At 53.5% G+C, this 19,823-nt stretch overlaps 6 protein-coding genes across 6 annotated transcripts; 4 read left to right on the top strand and 2 right to left on the bottom strand.

Annotated features, from left to right (window-relative positions):
- Positions 1 to 131: 131 nt before the first annotated feature.
- Positions 132 to 1,030, top strand: BDZ83DRAFT_751704 (fungal cellulose binding domain-containing protein; the record flags this gene model as incomplete). The annotated part of the gene is made up of 4 exons (XM_060514090.1): positions 132 to 183; positions 244 to 429; positions 502 to 672; positions 747 to 1,030. 4 exons carry the CDS (start codon positions 132 to 134, stop codon positions 1,028 to 1,030), a joined length of 693 nt encoding a protein of 230 aa, XP_060365511.1.
- A 1,188-nt stretch (positions 1,031 to 2,218) lies between these two features.
- BDZ83DRAFT_792014 (uncharacterized protein) lies at positions 2,219 to 4,029 on the top strand (the record flags this gene model as incomplete). Its single annotated transcript, XM_060515746.1, has 5 exons — positions 2,219 to 2,436; positions 2,543 to 2,910; positions 2,971 to 3,256; positions 3,309 to 3,376; positions 3,443 to 4,029. Exons 1-5 carry the CDS (start codon positions 2,297 to 2,299, stop codon positions 4,027 to 4,029), a joined length of 1,449 nt encoding a protein of 482 aa, XP_060365512.1. The 5' UTR covers positions 2,219 to 2,296.
- A 790-nt stretch (positions 4,030 to 4,819) lies between these two features.
- On the top strand, positions 4,820 to 6,094 carry BDZ83DRAFT_576573 (uncharacterized protein; the record flags this gene model as incomplete). The annotated part of the gene is made up of 2 exons (XM_060504929.1): positions 4,820 to 5,574; positions 5,842 to 6,094. The coding sequence occupies 2 exons, from the start codon at positions 4,820 to 4,822 to the stop codon at positions 6,092 to 6,094; spliced, it is 1,008 nt and encodes a 335-aa protein (XP_060365513.1).
- Positions 6,095 to 7,622: 1,528 nt separating this feature from the next.
- Positions 7,623 to 10,463, top strand: BDZ83DRAFT_792016 (uncharacterized protein). Its single transcript, XM_060515747.1, has 8 exons — positions 7,623 to 8,284; positions 8,342 to 8,379; positions 8,439 to 8,638; positions 8,712 to 8,841; positions 8,926 to 9,063; positions 9,253 to 9,502; positions 9,583 to 9,595; positions 9,655 to 10,463. Exons 1-8 carry the CDS (start codon positions 7,861 to 7,863, stop codon positions 10,406 to 10,408), a joined length of 1,947 nt encoding a protein of 648 aa, XP_060365514.1. The 5' UTR covers positions 7,623 to 7,860; the 3' UTR covers positions 10,409 to 10,463.
- On the bottom strand, positions 10,460 to 13,156 carry BDZ83DRAFT_619622 (patatin-like phospholipase). The gene has a single exon (XM_060508137.1). The coding sequence runs from the start codon at positions 12,891 to 12,893 to the stop codon at positions 10,821 to 10,823; it is 2,073 nt and encodes a 690-aa protein (XP_060365515.1). The 5' UTR covers positions 12,894 to 13,156; the 3' UTR covers positions 10,460 to 10,820.
- Positions 13,157 to 16,341: 3,185 nt separating this feature from the next.
- Positions 16,342 to 19,821, bottom strand: BDZ83DRAFT_730368 (uncharacterized protein; the record flags this gene model as incomplete). Its single annotated transcript, XM_060512842.1, has 5 exons — positions 19,091 to 19,821; positions 17,930 to 19,009; positions 17,569 to 17,613; positions 17,023 to 17,105; positions 16,342 to 16,460 (listed from the first exon to the last, which is right to left on the bottom strand). The coding sequence occupies exons 1-5, from the start codon at positions 19,336 to 19,338 to the stop codon at positions 16,342 to 16,344; spliced, it is 1,575 nt and encodes a 524-aa protein (XP_060365516.1). The 5' UTR covers positions 19,339 to 19,821.
- Positions 19,822 to 19,823: the final 2 nt, after the last annotated feature.

A 19,823-nucleotide genomic window follows, 5' to 3' on the forward strand; every position in this document is an offset into this window, starting at 1 on the left:
TTTCCTGGGAGTTGTCCATCTTGCTTCTGGAGAAAAGTCATCAAAAGCTCTTCCAACAATCCTCTCACCTACTAAGAGATTTGCGATAGTCTGAGCCATATAACAGTTCAAAACCAACCCCAACTTCCACGATGAAGATTCCTTCAGCCGCTCTGATACTGGCATCTCTTGCATCGGCTCATTGTGCGTAGATTAGGCCTTAGTCTCGCGTTGAACTTTGGGACAGAACTAATAAGTACCTAGACGTCTTCCCTTCCGTGACCTACAATGGCAAGACAACAAACGACTGGGAAGTCGTTCGCAAAACAACAAACTTCCAGTCCAACGGGCCCGTCACAGACGTGACTAGCTCACAAATGACATGCTACCAGCTCGCGCCCGGCAACGAGGGAGCCACGGTTCTCGACATCACAGCTGGCTCGACGATTGGTTCGTCCAATCTGTTCATCTCTAATAAACCAAGCGCACGCTTTCTACGAATACTAACACCAGATGAACCAGGATACAACGCCAAAGCGTCCATCTCACACCCCGGACCCATCAACTTCTACATGGCCAAGGCGCCCTCCGGAACAAGCATCACAAACTGGGACGGCTCTGGCAAAAACTGGTTCAAGATCTACAGCGACGGCCCCACAGTCACCTCCAGCGGCCTAACGTGGCCGACAAACGGTATGATAAGAATACTCTCTCTTGCAACGACTTTTATACAGAAGGGACTCTTATGCTGATGCTACGCTTTCAAGGCAAGACAACCGTCAACGTCCAGGTCCCAAAGTGCATCGAGAACGGCGACTACTTCCTCCGCGTCGAGCACATCGCCCTACACAGCGCCAGCAGCGTCGGCGGCGCCCAGCTGTACATCTCGTGCGCCCAGCTCCGCGTCACGGGCGGCACGGGCACGTACAAGCCGACTCTCATGTCGTTCCCCGGCGCCTACAGCCCCAACGATCCCGGCTTGGTTGTGAATATCTACTACCCTGTGCCGACCAACTACAAAGCTCCTGGGGGTGATGCTCTGACTTGCTGAGGGTTGTCTGAAAATTGGAAATGGGGACGCAGATGATGGCAACCGGAGATACCCTTTGCGCTGGAAATGAGGAGTGCTAGAAAGCATTTCCCATTATGATAGCTCTCTAGCCCATTGCAATTCAAATCACATTCACGATTGCGCTGCGCAAAGCGTGAACGCACTCTTACACAGCGCAGTTCTCTCCGCTCCATCTCATCACCCGTCCTTTGTTACATGTGATAAGAAAAGCCTCCAAGCTTCACTTATCGATACATACAAAAAGACGGCCATATAGGCTGCTTCCCCTCGCGCTCGTTCCTCTTTCCCATACACCATGAGCACCCCAAAACGAAGAGCGATAATAGCAGTCACAGTCACAGTCACACCCACAACAGGGTCGACAGCCGACGACCACTAAGGTCGACCGCGGCCCGCAGTAGAAGCTCACCCAGAGGGTAGCAGTCAAAACAGAGCTGTCACGAATGCCTCCGATTGCCACTCTGGCGGCTAAAATTGAAGCTCCCTAGCTTCAAACCCGTTACAGCCTTCCCTTTTCGGCAGATGCCCGTCCCCCAAAGTGGCGATGTAACCCCCACAAGGGATCACACGGAGGGGTGATGTGCATCATTGACGATGCAGACAGGTTTAGCTGCGGGGAAAGCTTACATGTTGGCAACCACGAAATCCGTAGAGCGATTTTGAAGTCGGCATCACTTACTTGTCATGTTGTTCGTGAATTGGAACGTGGCGGTTGATGATTTTGAAAGAGCCACCTGCCCACTGACTCGAGCAGCACATTTGATGCGGAGATAACGGGACAACTCGCCATCAAACAGGTGGATATCAGGTTGCTCAGGAGATATAAGCCTTTTTGAAGTCTCCTACAAGTTACAATTTACAAGGCAGGCCCCGGCAAGAAGCTGAGGCGCAAAAAAGCTTATGCAAGGGCCGGGGCCAGCAGCTGACTTGCTCGCACCGCACGATCTGGCCTAGTGTTGACGACTCACACTCAAACTTCAGAGTAGCTCATTAAAGGACGGAAAAATTATCGCTCGCAGATTTGCGATTTCGCAAAGAGAGGATAGGAAAAGGTGGTGTTCGTGTCAGTTTCGGCATCTAGAGTGCCGAGTTGGATATGATGGTTTAATGATGGGAAAGCCAGATTTGGCAGAGTCAGATAGACTTTGAGCTTTCTTAAATACCACGGGCAGAGAACTTTGCGCAAACGAGAGTTGATCAGATCTCGTCAGTTGTCTGATGGATCCAACTCTGTGAACAGTGACCATGTTCTTCTCAATTTCCGAATTGGCTTGCCTCTTGGCAGCAGCTCACGGAGCTGCGGCCGTCACTTACAGCGTGCCCGCCAAGGTGAACACTGGCGGTCTTTCATACGCTCCTCTCGAGGCAGCCCCCCTGGGTCTATCGTGAGTTTCACCGGGAATTTCTCCCTCATCCCGTCCCCCTCCCCCCCCTCAGGTCCTCTCCCCATCCCCCAGTATTGCGTGGGTTTCTGACTGTTATTGCCAAAAGCTTCGAGTTCTTCGCCTTCCCAGCCTACTTCAAAAACGTAACAGCAACGAACCAATGCCTCGCCAACCTCAAGGACCTAACGGGCACCTGGCCCCCGATCCGCATCGGCGGCACGACGCAGGACAGGGCGTCCTACGACGCGGCGACGTCGGCGTACGTCGTCTACTCGGTCGCCAACGCCGCCGACGCGCCTGCCTCGCTGACGTTCGGGCCCAACTTTATGAAGCTGGCGGCGACGTACGCCGGCGACGTCACGCTCGGTCTGAACAGGGGGAAGAACAACATTGACAACACCATTGCGGCTGCCAAGGTTGCTGTGCAGGAGATGAAAAACCTCTATGCCATCGAGGTCGGCAACGAGCCCGAGTGTAAGTGGAAATTACCAAGCCTTTTCTTATTGCAAAACCAGACTGAGCATTGCCCTTTAGATTGGTCGGGAGTACAGCCTATTGCCGCGGGAGGATGGAGTCCCGCGCTGGATGCCGCGTCGCAGAATCACTGGGACATCACTGTCGGCAATGCCATTGGCAGGAAGACCATTATCCAGGCTGGCAACTCTAACTCTCTTCCTCCCACTTGGGGAGCCGAGGAGCTCATCGCCAGCGGGAACGCGACGGTCAGAGAGTATGTGAAGACGTACGCACATCACAACTACCCCGGAGGGTCTGTGACGGGTTTGATGTCTCATTCGAGCATCTCAAGCAACGTTCACTTGTAAGTTGGTCGCGTATCCCCACTTCGTAGACTTCTTGACTGACGTGATCAGGTTCGACAAAGACATTGCCAGTGCGCTTGCAGTCAACAAGCCTTACATCTTTGGAGAGACAAACTCTGGTAAGTTGCATAGTCACTGTCACACTTGTGGTATCCTACGATATTCGAGCTAACGGGTGCACAAAGTCGCGGGAGGCGGCGCAGCCAACGTATCCCCAACCTTTGGCGCGGCCCTCTGGGTCATGGACTACGCCGTCCGCCTGGCAATGTCAAAAGTCAGCAGAATCTACTTCCACCACGGCACGATCGGCAACAACCCCTACGCCTTCTTCGGCCGCTACTCCAACGGCAACCCGTACGTCGGCGCCTACGCCGCAACGGCCTTCATGGCCGGCGGCAAGCACCTGGCCGCCCTGGACGACGGGAAATCCGCCTTAGCCGCCTACGTCACTTACGACGCGGCCGGCGCCCCGCTGCGCGCTCTGCTGTACAACTCCAACTACTACAGCGGCACGGGGACTCGGGGGTCTGAGTCGTTTGTGCTCAGCGGGCTGACGACGACGGCGGGCCGAGTCCGGAGTAAGCGCGTGACTGCTGCCAGCGCGGAGGCGAGGCAGGATCGCGGCGGGAATGCGTCTTTTGGGCAGCAGTTCTTTAACAATGGTACCTGCACGATTGGTGGGACGGAGACGTTTGAGACGACGACGGTCTCGGGTGGGCAGGCCACTTTCAGCGTGAAAGCCAGCGAGGCTCTTCTCGTCTACCTGCAATGAGTTTGATATGGTCTTCGGGGCGTCGACAGAATCCGACGACCACAAAATCGAGAGATGGCATGAAATCTTGGTTGAAATGAAGTACGGTATGGCGTCGAGTGCTTGTATTTGTTCTTGTAAGTGAAAGGGAGGAAAAAGAGAGCAGAGATAACTCATTATGTCGAAGTCCCCGATACATACCCCGTTAATTGAATGAGTCGTTCGAGTTCTCACTTATGCAAGCATAAGTGGTGATGAATTTTTTCATCTTGTTTCCAGGCCCATTTACAAGTAGATCGGCATCGAACAAGTGGAAGGAAAATAATAAGCACAACGCTTCCCCAGTGTTTCACATGTCAATCACCTAGTTTGTCAGTCGCGACTGAAAAAGCTGAGGTAAGTGATGCAGCAAGGCCAAGCGCTATGCTTAGTCTCTCATCTCAACGTCATTGCTCTCTCTCTGTTTCTCTCTCCAATTTTCTTCAGCCTTAACGGAAGTACATCGCAGTCGAGTCCACCCCAGCCCGTCTTGGCACTATCTGGGTAGCTCTTCCCATGTCAGTCTGTTAAGCCTCCTTCGCTGCACTTACTACCTCGTCGCTCTCAAACAACAACCTCTCTCTGCACCTTCAAGCAGTTTCATGACTATTATCTCAATCTCATCACGACATCATCTTCTTTCACTTCTTTTCTCGCTAGCCTCTTGTCGGCTAAGCTCAATAAACCTGCATCGCTCTGCATCGACTGACTCTAGAGTACAGCTCATATACCGTAAAGAAACATACCCATACGTCACACAGTAGACCTCACCATGGCCGATAAATACATTCTCCGTGTGACGGCAGGCCCAGGCTATGATCTGGACTCTCAAACAGAAGTCCCTGTCAATCAGGCCAAGCCCACAAAGATCACCAGCGCTCTCGCCGACATTGAGCTCAACGTCAGGATACAAAACTACGCCGGCCTCCCCCTCGACTCACCCTCTACCTCACCCTACTTCTCCGAGGAACCGCACGCCACCAACAAAGACCAGTACAGCATCTCTTTTCGCTTCACGCCCAAGAAGCCTGCAAATGCCTCATCATCGGTAGAAGGCATATCGGCAGAGGACCTGCAGTTCGGCAACGACTTTGACCACCCCATCCGCGACCGTCTCCCGCCTGGCTTCAACACGGCGCTCAACATTGTAAAGTGGTGGATCGACCCTGGTCTGGATGGCGACGCCTACGCCGACGTCCCTCATCTCTACGGCCCCGCGCTGAGCTCCTTCAACACCATCCATGTTGGTTCTGGCGTCCACGACGAAGAAAAGGGCGGGCTATGGTTCGAGGAGGGAGGCGACGAGGCCGGCCTCGGAGCACGAGAGAAGATTGGCGCGCCGGCCACGTCCAAGGAGCGCATGAAGTGGGCTCTCCGCAAGGATAGCAAGGAGAACTGGCTGTTTGAGTATGGCAAGACGTACGGCTTGGACTTTTTTAACGCCTACCTCGACTTTGCCAACCTAGCGTTGCGCTTGCCCGGTTACCAACTTGCCATCATGAAGTACTGGGACGGACAAGGCCTTCGGTGAGTTTCTGCTCCTCCCTTTTCCTATTCACAAAGCCTGTTTCTGCTTCTCTGCGAGTCGAATGTTTCCGTAATATTGTTCATATCTCGCGCCATGGCCGTCTCTATCGACTTGTGCTATTGACTTTGGGAGGAAAACGATGTACAGCAACATGAACACCCTGAGGTGGCTCATCAAAGCACGGCTCAAAAATGTCCTCTTTTTCCTTTTCATGTCATTCTTACCAGCAGCAGGGAGGGGGAGCCTAAGCGCTCACATACGCTTAGATACGTTCTCCGGAACAAGACCACCAGCGACGTCTACCTCGTCGTCCTCTTCGAGATCCACCTCAAGGAAGACGTGAATGAAGACGGCACGCTGAAGGCCAGCACCGGTGGCGTCAAGGGTAGTGCCCTGCCGCCGCCGGCCAAGGACGACCACGAGCCCCACGACGAGGCCAAGGCGCTTGATGAGGCCAGAAAGAAGATGGGTCCCGCTGCGCACGAGACGGAGGAGACCAATGACGACGATGTGGACTAGAGGGATGGGCCGAGTACACTTACACGAGAAGCATGAAGCTATTGTGATAAGATTTGGTCGATTCTTTTCACCCTAGATAATGTCGGAAGGCGAGACAGCATGGTTGATAGACACGAATGGATGATCGGGAGGGAGCAGAGTCGGGCCTATATATAAACTAATAAACAGCTCTTGCTCTGCAACATGTTGTCTCGGCATTTCACTGGTCACCTTGAAAAGAAATCTAACAAGAGCACATTAGTCGTCGGCCATTCTCACTTGGGCTCAACAATCAATTGTCGAGAGAACTTGGGAGAATACGGAGAATGCGCGAGAGCTGCAACCAAATGTATCTTATCAAGCGTTCAGAAACTACACAAAGAAGTCGAGAGAAGGTATCTCTATACAACATCAGAGAACGGCCTCGTCCACCTTACGACCCCTCCTCGCATCGTAATGAGATGCTATCCAATCCACTATTAAACCAACGGAAATAACTAGAGTTTTTGCCATTTTCCTCTCGGCATCGCGTGGAGGATCCAGGCCCAGATTCTAGGAAAGGCTTGGTATGAAGTCATACTTGGCCAAGAACCGCTCTTTCTGCCTCTTTCTCTCTCCAGCACTCGGCATTCAACATGGACATGTGAAGCAAACGTGGGAAAATGTTCCTGGACCCCTGTCCGCCATGCCGTGGGTGTGACGAATGCCGCGCTGCACGCCGAGACTGGGAAACCCCCATGGGCGCCCCGGCCGAAATTTCAGCCTCTGTCCGTCTCCGTGGACGAATTTGCCCGTCAGAGGGCCCCCGCCGCCGAGGATTACGGGCCGCTTGGCTGCATCGCCGATCGTCATCCGACAATTCGCTCACGTCCTCGTCTCTCTCTCTATTCGGCGAATGTTTGTACTGCGTAGCCGTGGAGGCTTTTATCGGCAATGAAGGCGCGGGTCGACGTGCTACCTGGGGCACGGCTGATAATCTCCTCCTCTATCTTTTGCGAACCATAGTCGGTGGAATCTCTGTTCGCCGTAGATATCATGCGCCACTTAAACCTAATTATAAACAACCTTCTTCTCGTCAACCTTCGCTTTTAACACAACTTGCACTCTTGCGATAGGCTCAATAGAATTTACAGTCATGTCAACATCCCATCCCAGGGATGAGGCACTTGATTCAAAGTTCATGAGATCCAACTCGCATCCAAATGAAGGGGACACGCCAGGGAAACAGGTAACCGGCCCACGTCCGACCTGGATTCATAGACGGAATTCACCCCCACGGCCTACTCGTAACCTCTCCAGCCCGACATGTAGCAACGATATCTCTTTCAGTCACACCAGACGGCGCATCATTCCCCACTGAAAACCTCTTGGACATACGCAGCCCGCTTCGAGGCCGAGCCTCTGTTCCCCATATTTTAGTCTTGGAACGCACCCACTCCTCCATGGCCAGTATGCCTGAGCATTGGCTCGTTGGCCAGAGATATGCCACCATGAAGTCCAACGGCAAAGTTTCCACCCTCTTTCGTGAATCCTCCAGACTCCGGAGACCCACAGGGGCGTCTTGCTTGCAGATAATCTGACGTCTCCAGACTATTTAACCTCCTCGAATATCAAAAAGGCCCGCTTCTGCCCCTCGAGGCCCATCTTTCTCCCCCAGATTTCGTCTTCTTCCGTTCATGCCATCCCCCAAAGTCGTAATCTCAAGTTTATCTTTATATACACTCCGCGGATAGGCACAATTCCGAATATAAGCACATTAACAGACGCCCTCGGCTGGCACAGAGAGAATGCCTTCCCCAAAGGTCGACACAGAAGCCCCTCCCGTCCCCGAAACCACCCCCTCCTCCCGAACCTCCGGCAGCGACGCCGGCCCCGGTCCAACCAACACCAAAACCACTTCCACTCCCACCGGAGGAGGAGGCCGCGCCTCGACTGCCGCCCTCCTCCGCAACCCGCTCGTCGGCCTCACGCACGATGAGATCCTCAAAGACGCAGACGCCTTCACCGAGGCAAAGGGCCTACAGGAGCACCGCGAGGTCTTTCGAAAGGGCGCCCTTGTCGCGCAGGTGATCAACCGCCCCGACGGCTTCGAGTCCGTCGCCGCCCTCGACGAGGAGGAAAAGGCTGTTCTGCGGAAGGAGGTCTCGCATCGTTGGCATCAGCCCATGTCGCTCTACTTTTTGTGTGCGCTTTGTGCGGGTTCGGCTATTGGTATGGGAGCTCTATAAGTTGGAAAGTTGAAAGACGCTGATGTGTTTTGGTTTACAGTCCAAGGTATGGATCAGACAGCTGTCAATGGCGCGCAGGTATCCATCCCCTTCTCCAACGAACGAGAAGATTCAAGATGATCTGATGATTATGCTAGGAGTTCTACTACGAGACGTTCGGTCTCCAAGATGATCCGACAATGCAGGGACTAGTCAACGGCGCGCCTTACCTCTGCTCCGCCCTCGTCGGGTGCTGGAGCTCCCCCGTTTTGAATAAATACACCGGCCGCCGCGGCACAATCTTCCTCTCGTGCTTCATGTCCGTCGTCACTGGCTTCTGGATGGCTGCCGCAGACAGGTAGGTGGACACACACACACACACATATCCAGCCAGCCAACATGTAGCCTGAAGCCACTGACCCCCAGTGTAGTTGGTACAATCTCCTCATCGCACGCTTCTTCCTCGGTTTCGCAGTCGGCGCGAAGAGCAGCACAACTCCGGTCTACTCTGCTGAGAGTACGCCCAAAACTATCCGTGGTGCTTTGACGATGATGTGGCAGGTGAGAAGATTTTGATTTGACCCTTTCACATCTGCATATCTTGGGTGTACGAATGGTTTCAAACTGACTTGTGAGTTCCTCCAGATGTGGACGGCATTCGGTATCGCGCTGGGCTTCATCGTATCCGTCGCCTTCGCCAACACTGATTTCCTCGGACCAAACACCCAATGGCGTTGGATGCTGGCGAGTACCTCGGTGCCGCCCCTCATCGTCATGGTACAGGTAAGACCTTTCATCCATCTTCTTCAACGCCTCTCCATATCATCCCGTTCTTTTCCCGCCGTGTGTAGAAAGGTTGACCACACCCAACTTTCCAACACGCCCACCCCCTTTCTATCTTCCCCACTTCAACTGCGCCAGCGGGCAAACCATCTTCTCCATGAGTCGGGCCACTCACTCACCGAGCCCTAGGTCTACTTCTGCCCAGAGAGTCCAAGGTGGTACATGGAAAAGGGCAAATACCAACACGCCTTCCGATCAACCCTCCGGCTACGACACCACCCTATCCAGGCGGCCCGGGATATGTACTACGCCCACAAGCTCCTGGAAATCGAGACAAAGGCCCGGAGCGGCCGCAACTGGAAGAACTTCTTCACCGTTCGTAGAAACAGGCGCGCTGCGCTGTCTTCGTATTTTGTCATGTTTATGCAACAGTTTTGCGGTGAGTCCTCGAATCCCTCACCCTTCGCCCTCAGCAACCGTGAATATTCCTCTAACAAACACCTCTTTCCCCCTTTCAAGGTATCAACGCCATGTAAGTCAACATCTGCTACCATCCAATCCCTTGAGCATACACAACTAACACTTCCCAAGGATGTACTACTCCACAAACATCTTCGAAACATCCGGTTTCGACCGCTCAACAGCCCTCCTAACCTCAATGGGAATGGGCCTCATCAACTGGCTCTTCGCCCTCCCAGCCTTCTACACAATCGACACCTTTGGCCGCCGCAACCTCCTCCTCGTAACCTTCCCCCTAATGTCCCTCTGCCTCTTCTTCACAGGCTTCTCCTTCTTCATCCCCGAGGGAACAGGTCGTCTCGCCTGCGTCGCGACTGGCATATACCTCTTCGCAGCAGTCTACTCCCCCGGCGCGGGTCCCGTCCCTTTTACGTACAGCGCGGAGGCCTTCCCCTTACACATCCGCGACATCGGCATGTCTTCCGCTACGGCGGTGACGTGGGGTTTCAATTTTATCATTAGCTTCACCTGGCCGCAAATGATTTCTTCGTTTGGGGTGACGGGCGCGTTTGTGTGGTATGCTTGCTGGAACCTCGTCGGGTTCGTGGTGGCGTATTTCTTTTTGCCCGAGACCAAGGGCCTGACGCTCGAGGAGCTCGACAGCGTGTTTGATGTCAAGAGTCGCGATCATGCTGGGTACTATGCCTCCAAGATGCCGTGGTACGCGAAGAAGTATGTCTTGCGCGGGGATGTCGAGCCGTTTCCTGCGTTGTATGAGTTAGACGGGGAGGATGAGCCCGGGTATCGTGAGGGAGGAGGAGGGCAAAAGGCTAGTGTCCGTCATGACGAGACGGGCCTTTTTACGGAACAATCTGCTGAGAAGTAGGTGTCGTCGACAGCTAGCTGCCATGTCACGTAAGGCAAGTGTTCACAAGGACGCCAATGAAAATTAAAGGATATGGAACAAGTAACAAGCTGTTACCAGGTGCGGCTTGTACAATGCTACCACTCTGTGTGGCTTCCATAACCTCTACCATGTTCTGATGCTATTCTCATGATGCGTGAAACTCCGTACTATGCGTTTGAGCACCCCATTCCGTCCACAAGACCAAACAATGCTAAGCAAGACCGATCCAACGTCCAGATATGCTTCCAATGCTCCCCAGGATACCCAACTAATCCCAGCTCATCCAATTGGACCTGAGTACATCGTCTTCTTCGGTCGATTCTTCAGCCGTTTCTTTCCCCTTTACCGTCTTCTTTTCCTCGTCCGAGGAGCTCACCCTCCCGTCTACGAGTCAATCCCAGAGTCCTTCCAAAGAGTCGCTGACTGGAACCAGTTCACGACTGCTCACCTCAAGAACCTCCTTGTCGCTCTTGGGCGTCGTATCCAACTCATTCGCAGGCCCATGCAGCCAGTTCCCCTCATACGGGTCCGGGTCGGACATTGTGTCTTCTGTGTGCGACTCTACATCACCGTCAGAAGAGTGAAGGTCCGATGTCTCCATCTCATCCGTGTGCGAAGTTGCCTCGCCCCTTGATGGCGGTGCTGTCAGCACAAATTCTTTTGCCGGCGTCATCTCAAGGCTGCTCGGTTTTCGGGCGTGAAACAGAGAGGATTCCGACTTTCGCGAGCGGTGCAGTGGCGGTGTAACAGGCTTTCCAAAATCGAACTCAGTGGCCTCAAGCTGCGCCTGGTTGATCGGGCTCGTCATCGGTCCTCTAACGAGCGAAACATTGTAATGGCTCTTCGCCGCTCTCTTGAGGCGTGGTTTGCGAACAATAACAGGCGAGGAGCTACCATGACCATGCCTTGCCCGCATCTCAAGTCGTTCCTCCTCCTCCGTCTCTTCGTCTGTAAGCACGTTCTCCATCAGACGCCTATGATGGGCCATGAGTTGCACACTGCTACCAGAACATCTACGCTGTCTGTTCTTCACGACTTCGGTGTCTAGCGTGAGAGCGGGAGCTACAGAGGACGTCTGCTTTGGAAGAGCAATTGATTTGGGCCAAGGTGGCGGCAAGGCGATGCCGGTGGTGAGCCTTCTCAAGTCAACTTGACTGTCCGAGAACACGACACGAGCTCGCAAACGATGGACCGCCCTGTCCAGCGCGAGCTCAATGGCACAACGATCGCGGATCCGGCTCAGTTTTGGCCATGCAGCACGCTCGCCCATCACACAGGCTCGCAGCATGAACTCGGGGCTCGGGTTGCTGAGAATTTTCGGAATGTCATGCACATTGACTTCCGGGAGGATGTTGATATCGCCCGAATACTTCTGGCTGAGAATGCTCCTAAGCTTAGTGACGAGATTCGGAAATACCCCAATCTCGGCAAGGAAATGCAAACGATGCAACGCCTCATCTTTGGCAAGGGCAGTGAGGGTGTATACCCAGTCGAGCTCTTGCTTGCTGGGTGATAGGCTGGATCCCTGGCGTGCCGCGAAATCATCGGGATCCAACTGGTCATCACGAGCCAGAAATGGGGTGACGTGAGGGTTCACCTGAGAGACAATGAAGTGATTTACGTTGAACATCTCTGCAAGCCTCGTCATGGGCAAATCATTATCCACAGAGCCGTCAATCCATCGCTGCGGTGTCGGATTCCAGGGCATGTGTTCGCCGGTATCGGGATCCTTTACGAGCAGCGGAGCAGCGCTGAAGACGAGAGGTACGGAGCATGATGCAGCTACTGCAGACCAGATCATGACATTGGGTGCCGTGATGTAGTTTAGCAGACGCGGCAGCTCGTACATAGATTCGGTTGAGACGCAAATATTGAGGACGCGCCGAGTTCGGTTATAGGCTTCCTGGAATGTAAGATCTCCGACCAAACCACGCATTACGCGGGTCAGGTGTTTTATATCTGACCAGCTTCCCTCGGTGAGTAATCTCCGCATGTGGTCGAAGACGCCGTCAGGGTTCTCCTCGGCATCAAAGACAGCCAGGTCGCCATAGGGAAACTCCTTTACGAGCCGAGGAATCTCTTCATCGGTCCTCGTGCAGATTACGGCCGAAACGATGGAACCTGCTGAGGCTCCTGATATGATGCGCGGAAGCAGTTTGACTTCGAAGAGGGCCTTGAGAACACCAATGTGGGACATACCCAGAGTCCCGCCTCCACTCAAGAGCAGTGCACTTCGACCAAAACTCTGGCGGGCGTACAAGACGCTCTCGAGGATGTCCCTCTGACCCATGCCTTCTGGCAACGCAAATTGGCTCTTCTCTACTAGGGCATCGATCGTCTGCATAGCCGAGTCAACGTATCGTTCGATGAGGCTCTTGGTGCCAACATAGGAGTGCCTATATAGATCGACGTTCCCCATGCCGCCGAGGTCTCTGCATAGGGCGGTTCGAACAAGGTGCATCATGGCGCGAGTGTCGCAATTTGTTCGTGCATCGTCGAGTTCTTGTAGTCGCGTCTCGATCAGGGCTGGGTTGTAATCTCCTGAATATGGGTCGAGTTTCCAAAGGTTGTTTTCCTCGAGGATGTCGAGCTCTTCTGCGGCTTCCTGCCATTGTTTCCTGCTTTCCGCCTAGGTGCAGACGATTTATTAGCGGACCTGTTTGAGGCCGATGCAACAAGCAGGACATGACGAAGGGCAGACGTACATTTTTCATGTGAATGGAAAGGACAAGCCTACGCTCCTCCTTTTTCCTTTTGTTTTCCCGTTCCAGCTCAGACAACCCATCGCGAAGGGACAAGACAAGGTTATTGGCGCCTTTGATGGCCCGGGATATTGAATCAAAGGCAACATTTAGAGGCGTGGGCGGTTGTTGTTTCTTAATGGAAGAGGGGCGGCCGGGTTTGGTCGAGGCCGAGGGCACAGAGGAGGAGGGAGACTTGACCCGGATCGCGGGCAGCGGGTGGACAGGATTTAGGAAAACGTCGTTCATGATGGCGAGGGCGGGTTTGGCTCGAAAGTAACGATGGTGGTTCGGAGGGCTAGGTGGAAAGTCGGGAAACGAAGCTGGTGGACGAGAGGCAGCCCTGGTGCCGTCCGTGTCGCATCACAGCCTTGGAGCGTGATCGTGCAACAGACTCCTGACATGTGCTTTTTCTGGTTGTTGGGTTGTTGAGGGCGGTCAGAGCATGCGCGCGTTGGTGTGTCGTCGCGACGGCGGCGAGTTCGGAGGGAGCAAAGTAGCGTAGGACGGTGCGGAGAAAAGACGGAGTGGGAATGTAGACGAAAGACAGGTCGAGCGTCTGCCAAAGAGTTCTGGTCAAGATGTAGTTTCTTAGGACTGCAAAGTTAGATAGGCGTCGTCTGGGACAAGTTCGTACAGGAAGCCAGTGACAGGGCTTCGGTTTCAGTGAGTACTCAGACAAAGAGTGCAAACGTAGGCGTTGTGGCTGTCAGATGATTTCCATGACAGTGTTTTGGTGATTATGGTAATCTTTGGGTGACACAAGCCCAGGCAGACAGGGTACAGTGTGCAGATGGCCGAATTGGAGCGCAGATGACCGGACAACCTGTTCGGAAGGGGGGTGTCGGACTTGTCGGAAGAGTCGAAAGAGTCGTTTCTGTTTGGTGGGGGGCAGAAGAGGCGTTGAAGGACTCGGGAGTACCTAGGTAGAGAGTAAACCCTCCTTGGTACTAGGTGATGACAAGAAGGGTAAAGAGGAACAGGCGGGCACAAGCGGGACAAGATGGTTGGTCAGATGGCGAGAGTGGTGGTTGAAACTTGAAGGCGAGTGTACCAAGGTGAAGCGACGGACTGGGCGTTACTCGATGTCGTCTCGGTGACTGAACGAGACAGAAGAGAGAGGAAGAGTGAGAGGATAACAGAACGAGACGGAAGGCAAAAGGAAGAGAGGATGTGTTGGTAGAGGATCGGGAGCGGAAGGGAGGAAGTGTCGTGAAGAAAGAAGAGCGGATGTGTTAACAAGGTGCCCGGAGTGAGGTGGAATCGGAAACTTGGCAACGTCGAGTTTGGTTTGGAGACGAGAGAAAGAAGTGGTCCAGTGACAACGTTCGGCCGTCAGTGGCCGGCCGGGCATGGAACGTGGAGAACCTGGCACGCTGGGAGAAGAAAAAGTGGACGGTGATGACAGTCGCTGCAGACCCCACACAACACACAGCGGAGGGCCTTGGGGGCTCATGTCAATAACCAGTGCAATTATTGCTGACCCGACCGTCCTGACTCCCGTCGTGCCGCCCTGAGGCAGAAGAGCAGGCGGGGCGTAGGGGCAGCATGCTGCATACCGCCCTCAGGGGTCCACGTGCCAACGTCTCTGCGTCACAGCCAGACGTAATAGGGCATTCAGCGGTAACCGATTGGTCGATCTGGATCTAAGGTACCTTACCTCAGCAACTCAGCCATGGAGGTACTTCTCCGGTCTCTGTATATTCCTACCGAAAAAGAAAAAGAAACAAAAAACCACAGATGCTCTCGCAGACGTAATAACAGACGCAATCACAGATGCAGCACATCCTTCAAATCTACCGAGTACACAAAGTCATTGTCTCTCGCTGGGATTCTCGGCTCAGGCGCAGGGCAGATGACCTCTGCTAGGTGGCCCCACCCCACCATCATGACCACCCCAGTGCCCCCTTCTCCAGACTCTTCCAGCTTAGTGGCCCACCCCGGATTTGGGGATCCTGGGGGTAACGGAGCCCATCAGAGGGGCACGGAGGGGCAGAACATCAAGCAACTGCATCGTCAACCCTTCACCCAATCACGCCCTGCCGCGATACACCCTCGCCTGCCCCTCGTCTCCACATACAGACTTTCACTCACATCCTCACATGTGCCTCTCACTCTCCTTCCCAGTCTTCTCTTCTGTTTATCAATATCCATCTCTCGGTCATGAAAGAACTATACCTCATTCTTCAGCGTCACATCTCACCCGTTGCATTCCGCTCCTTTACGTACTCAGCTGACAACCCTCACTCTAGCTAGGCATCTTCTAATTTTTCACCCTTTGCCTTGCCTTCCCTTGCTCTGGCCGTGACATGATGTGACACTACTTGCCCGTATCTCCAGCAAAAGCCGGACCTCCCACTCCTCTCCATCTCCAAGATACACGTTTGAACACCGGTCATGTTATCGCCCACGTACCAACCACCACAGATTCCCACAACACCAACACCCTCCGGGACAGGCCGCCCGGTGAACTTTCCGTTCCGTCTCATCTCCCATATTCAGCTCCCGCCGCCGCCGCCGCTTGCCTCGCCTGTCACAACAGATGGTCTCAGGCCATCTTGTTGCTTAGGCACTTGAGCTCACCTCTCCGGCCTTCAACTCTGGCCTCCACCAGGTGACCAAAAGGCATAACCGGTGTTTCTGGGCTGGGCCGTGAACGTAGAATGTCAATCTAATTTTCCATCCCGCATTATCGTCTATCTCAACGCGAGTCCCCTCATCGTTATCCGAGGGCCCAGAAACGCTCAAGGACCGGTCACTCATGCGCTATGGAATCTATTTGTTTCTCAACCCCGCAGCACTAAGAGGGAAGAGGGAAATATCCAACTGCCGCCCGCAACGCTTTCAACGGCGTCCTTGCTACATAGATAGACATTCTTCTCAGAGACCGTTTGATTTATGCATCATACAAGGTGTCTCGAGTATTGCAAAGTCGTAGGCAGCATGATTGCAAAATGAATGCGTAATTGTTTCCCCCAGACTGAAATCCCGATCTTATTCCGGAGCATTCTACTGAGACGCTCACCCGACCTCATGATTCAGAACTCTGCTGCTTCCGTCTCCACACTTGCGTCTCATGGTTGCTCTTTCTTCATGTTCGTAAACGTAATCACTCTCTCAGCTCCGACCGATCCCTATACTGTAAGCAGATCCAATGCCCTAGAGTGAAAATCAGTCTTGTCCGTTGTGTCCCTGCCAAGATACTGACTCGTTTTGTTCGTCCCCCCATTTTCTGTTTGCGGCGTCCGTAACAGACCAGACATCGTTGTCACGCAAATCTGACGGTACAACTGGCCATGCTAATGACAAGTCTACTGCCTAGAAATATGATGGACTTGTGATGATCGTCCTCTTCACCGTCAAGATTCGGACATCGCGGGATACTGTTCTGGGTCCTCACACAGCTTTTTGTAGCCATGAAGAAAGGGTAACTCGTCACTCCCCCTATGATTAGTCGCTCCGAGGCCATCAGCAAACCCATGTAGGCAATGTGAGAAGTGAAGCAACGCTCAACGTCCTTACTCTTACCCGAAGATAATTCTTTCGGCTATCATCGAAATAATAGCAGACCTATCGTCAGCTTGACCTATGTTTGCCGTACATGCCATATCTTCACGGGGATTGATGACATTGTCGTTTCGTCATGTCAAATGTACCAATGAGTATCTATATCCCGATATACTAGTTTACACCACTAAAGCGCCATTATCATACAGAGGTATTCGCAAAGGTGAGTTTTTCTACGCGCTTGCGTACCTATTCTAAACTAAACAAAAATGAGTAGCCATTCCAAGATACATAGATAGATAATAAAAATCTGGCTTCATGGCAATGTCATAATCTCGAGCGTACCTGCCCGATAGCTATGGGCCAGTAGGGCGGGCCACCTTGATGGGAAAGAAGCCACCAACCCATGCAATCCTCGCACCTTCCATCTGAATACACGAGAAAGGTATATACCCTCCCTCAACTCCATTGCCCTCACCAGCCAGCAGGCGCCCGCCTAGGTCGACGGGTCAGGTCAAACTGGCTGGGTGGTGGAGTGGTTTACGGTCAACAATTAAAATCGCCAACCAGCCTACTCGACGACAGGCTCAGCGCATACGAGAGTCCCCGAGTTCGAATTCCAGCATGAGCACCAGAAATTTCCCAGTATGAGCGCTAGAGATGTAGCCCCCAGTTCAACACCGGGGGGGTGAACTCTTTTGCCATTGTGGATCTTTTTGGCATTTGGTCATCACTACTACCCTGAGCTGATAGGACAGTGAATATCGATGAGTGATTTTGCGTTACTACATGGTCGACGATCCTCTGCTTCTAGCTGGCATTGAAGACATCTCGAGTTGTACCGCGATAGCTTCGGCATTGTTGGCATTGCGAGATGGCGTAAGGCATTACCGCGTGACACAGGGGAAGATACGGGCTTCCAGGGTCGAATTGGGGCTATCAACACATCATTTCTTCCTTTTGACGCAGTCTTGATCATCTCTGTGTATATCCGTGTTCGTAGAATGTAATCACCAAACCACCTTCCTCGAATCAAACTCCAACGTCGTTCAAGCTCTTTCTACGCCAAGCTCCTTCACATGTGTCGCTGTGTGGCTTACACTCGCTGACGTCCAACTCATTTCTCATATCGTCCTACTCAAAGTATTCTTACACACCCATATTTGATTCGTTCATTGATTTAGACAGCGGCTGAGTCCTTCGTGCACTCCCGCCAATAAATCTCGAGGTACGCTCACACCAATGTGCTTACGCCGGTTCACTGGCGGGTCTACTTTCGTCAGCCCCTTGCAATAGCTTCGCCGCGTACTCCGAGACCTTATCTCGGAGGACTGAAGCCACATTCCCTTCTGTCCAAAAGTGTCCAGCCGAAGACACCTCCTCGCCATGGAAATGGGATCCGTCGTTCCCTTCCAGACGTTCCACCCATCCTCGCAATTTGGCCACGGGAACGAAGATGTCCCTGTCGCCGTACAATGCCAGGGTATCGTTTTCAACCAGCTTGCTCTCACTTTGATGTTTTTGATCCGCCGTAAAGGTCGGCGCCCCCTGTTCTCTAAGTCTTCCTCCACCCCGCGAGAACAGTCCTCGACCAGGTGTTGTGTGAAGGAATGACATAGCTGCTAGATGGGTAATGACTCCCTGCAGCGGAGACACGAGTAGATATGCCGGCCGGACCTGGATCAGGTTAGGAACCTCTTCCACCACAACAGAGACTTCATGGTTGGAAGGTATAGTAGCCAGCTTTTCCTGGGGCACCGCCACGCCCTTATGATGATGTCTTTTTGTTTTCGCCAACAAATCATTGACGCCCCGCCGAATCTTATCCTCGGCGTCAATAGAGAAGGACCTCCTCGTTTCCGACATGGATCTCCGAGCTTCGTGACTCTTGCGCTGGGTATCTTCATCGCCTCCGACCCGCATGCCGAGGTATTTCTTTCGCGGTGATACGGAGCTCGCTGCTCTGGCGCTCGCCAAGATGACGTTCTGCTGCTCCGCCAGATGCTGCGCTCGAAGACGAATGTCAGCAGCCGCGGAGCCAGCTGCAGGCACCTTGAATTGTGCGAGGATATGCGCCATTGGTGGAATCTGCGTCGTCACCATAGCTCCATATGAATAACCGCCGATGAGGAGAAGGGGATGGTATGAGGGAGATTTGGATTGAGCGTCAGGGAGCCCCGGTGAGAGAGTCGTCGTCGGCGAGCGAGCGTTGGTCGCTCCGTAGGGATCGAGGAAGTGAATGTAGTAGACCATGAAGCCAATAAATGACATATAGTCGCTGCGTTCTGGCTTTGCCGTCCATGACGTACGACCTGCGGATCCAGAAGCGCCCCTGTTGACAGAACATCGTGTAAGTTACGGAACAAGCTGGCCGTGATAACACCCCAATGTCCACAAGCCCACCGATTCTTACCTGAAGTTGAAGGTCCCCACTAGGAAGCCTTGTCGCAGCAGCGTCGCGGCAACGATGTCGACGACAGGGTCGTCATAGGAACCGCCCAAAGGCGCATAAGGATGGGCGACAACGGCAGCGTGTCGTCTCCATGGCGGCGGATTCGTTGCGGAGGGGTTCAATGCCTGACAATGATATAAACGGCAATCCAAGACGGTGTCATCGTGAAGGCTAGGGAGCGTGAAGCTCAAAGTCGGTTCGGGAAGCATTTTCTGCTCTTCATAGTGGAGACATTGCTCGGGCCGTCAATGATAAGAGAGAGAGCGCAAGACGATGCGTTGTTGTCAGCTTTGTGGAGAGGAGGTGATAGGTTTGCGAAGGCTGTGCCGAGAAAAGGTCAATGGGTTCAGACCATCCAAGTCGAGTCGAGTCGAGCCAGAGCTTGTGATTGCGTCCCAGCGCCCGTTGATGCGCCGTGACAGCTGAGCCCTCGAGCCTTGTATGACAATATCGGAAGGGTAAACGCCGATGGGGGGTAAATTGTAAGGGAGAAAAGGATTGCGGCCGACGTCAGCGCGGTGCTGGGCAGTGGATGTGGACAAGCCCCCTCGGCGGAGACAACAAGCAAGCTTCGAGGTGGCGTTGGAGCGCAGGGATTGCATTTCGCGCTAAGATCGGAACCGACGGGGTGTGACAGGTGCCCACCATGAGGTAATCTCTCAAGGCACAGGCCCTGAACAGTCTCACCGATGCT

Source organism: Colletotrichum acutatum, assembly GCF_030867785.1.
Source record: "Colletotrichum acutatum strain CBS 112980 chromosome Unknown BDZ83scaffold_41, whole genome shotgun sequence".
NCBI lineage: Eukaryota > Fungi > Ascomycota > Sordariomycetes > Glomerellales > Glomerellaceae > Colletotrichum > Colletotrichum acutatum.

What these genes read in the sequence shown, in the direction of transcription:
- BDZ83DRAFT_619622 (XM_060508137.1), bottom strand. Translation starts at nt 12,893, where the DNA reads ATGATGCACCTTGTTCGAACCGCCCTATGCAGAGACCTCGGCGGCATG.
- BDZ83DRAFT_792016 (XM_060515747.1), top strand. Translation starts at nt 7,861, where the DNA reads ATGCCTTCCCCAAAGGTCGACACAGAAGCCCCTCCCGTCCCCGAAACC. An exon ending in CAGCTGTCAATGGCGCGCAG is followed by an intron (nt 8,380 to 8,438) that starts GTATCCATCCCC and finishes TGATTATGCTAG; the next exon opens with GAGTTCTACTACGAGACGTT. An exon ending in TGGATGGCTGCCGCAGACAG is followed by an intron (nt 8,639 to 8,711) that starts GTAGGTGGACAC and finishes CCCCCAGTGTAG; the next exon opens with TTGGTACAATCTCCTCATCG.